Source organism: Lottia gigantea, assembly GCF_000327385.1.
Source record: "Lottia gigantea unplaced genomic scaffold LOTGIsca_592, whole genome shotgun sequence".
Lineage (NCBI taxonomy): Eukaryota > Metazoa > Mollusca > Gastropoda > Lottiidae > Lottia > Lottia gigantea.
In genome coordinates this window covers 1-1,245 of record NW_008710023.1, presented here as the reverse complement: position 1 = coordinate 1,245, position 1,245 = coordinate 1, and the positions used below count along the sequence as shown (strand labels likewise).

General features: G+C 24.2%; 1 protein-coding gene across 1 annotated transcript in view; it reads right to left on the bottom strand.

Moving 5' to 3' along the window:
* Positions 1-834, bottom strand: part of LOTGIDRAFT_175960 (hypothetical protein) — a gene marked incomplete at both ends in the record, with an annotated part of 16,225 nt that extends 15,391 nt beyond the window's left edge. Inside the window, 3 exons of the mRNA XM_009063700.1 lie at positions 288-413; positions 486-611; positions 782-834. Of these exons, the coding sequence (XP_009061948.1) occupies positions 288-413; positions 486-611; positions 782-834 (305 nt within the window). The remainder of the gene's footprint in view (positions 1-287; positions 414-485; positions 612-781) is intronic.
* Positions 835-1,245: the final 411 nt, after the last annotated feature.

Below are 1,245 nucleotides of genomic sequence, written 5' to 3'. Positions count from 1 at the left end.
GTCAATTGATATAAAACCTGGTTGAAAACCATCAATATAATATCTACTATTAATATTATTATAAACTGTACTCACTATATTTTATTTACCTTGTGTACAGTCAATTGATATAAAACCTGGTTGAAAACCATCAATATAATATCTACTATTAATATTATTATAAACTGTACTCACTATATTTTATTTACCTTGTGTACAGTCAATTGATATAAAACCTGGTTGAAAACCATCAATATAATATCTACTATTAATATTATTATAAACTGTACTCACTATATTTTATTTACCTTGTGTACAGTCAATTGATATAAAACCTGGTTGACAACCATCAATATAATATCTACCATTAATATTATTATATACTGTACTCACTATATTATATTTACCTTGTGTACAGTCAATTGATATAAAACCTGGTTGACAACCATCAATATAATATCAACCATTCATATTAATATATACTGTACTCACTATATTATATTTACCTTGTGTACAGTCAATTGATATAAAACCTGGTTGACAACCATCAATATAATATCTACTATTAATATTATTATATACTGTACTCACTATATTATATTTACCTTGTGTACAGTCAATTGATATAAAACCTGGTTGACAACCATCAATATAATATCTACTATTAATATTATTATATACTGTACTCACTATATTATATTTACCTTGTGTACAGTCAATTGATATAAAACCTGGTTGACACCATCAATATAATATCTACCATTAATATTATTATATACTGTACATACTATATTATATTTACCTTGTGTACAGTCAATTGATATAAAACCTGGTTGACAACCATCAATATAATATCTACAATTAATATTATTATATACTGTACTCACTACATTATATTTACCTTGTGTACAGTCAATTGATATAAAACCTGGTTGACAACCATCAATATAATATCTACTATTAATATTATTATATACTGTACTCACTATATTATATTTACCTTGTGTACAGTCAATTGATATAAAACCTGGTTGACACTATCAATATAATATCTACTATTAATATTATTATAAACTGTACTCACTATATTTTATTTACCTTGTGTACAGTCAATTGATATAAAACCTGGTTGACAACCATAAATATAATATCTACTATTAATATTATTATATGCTGTACTCACTATATTATATTTACCTTGTTTACAGTCAATTGATATAAAACCGTGGTTGAAAACCATCAANNTATAATATCTACTATTAATAT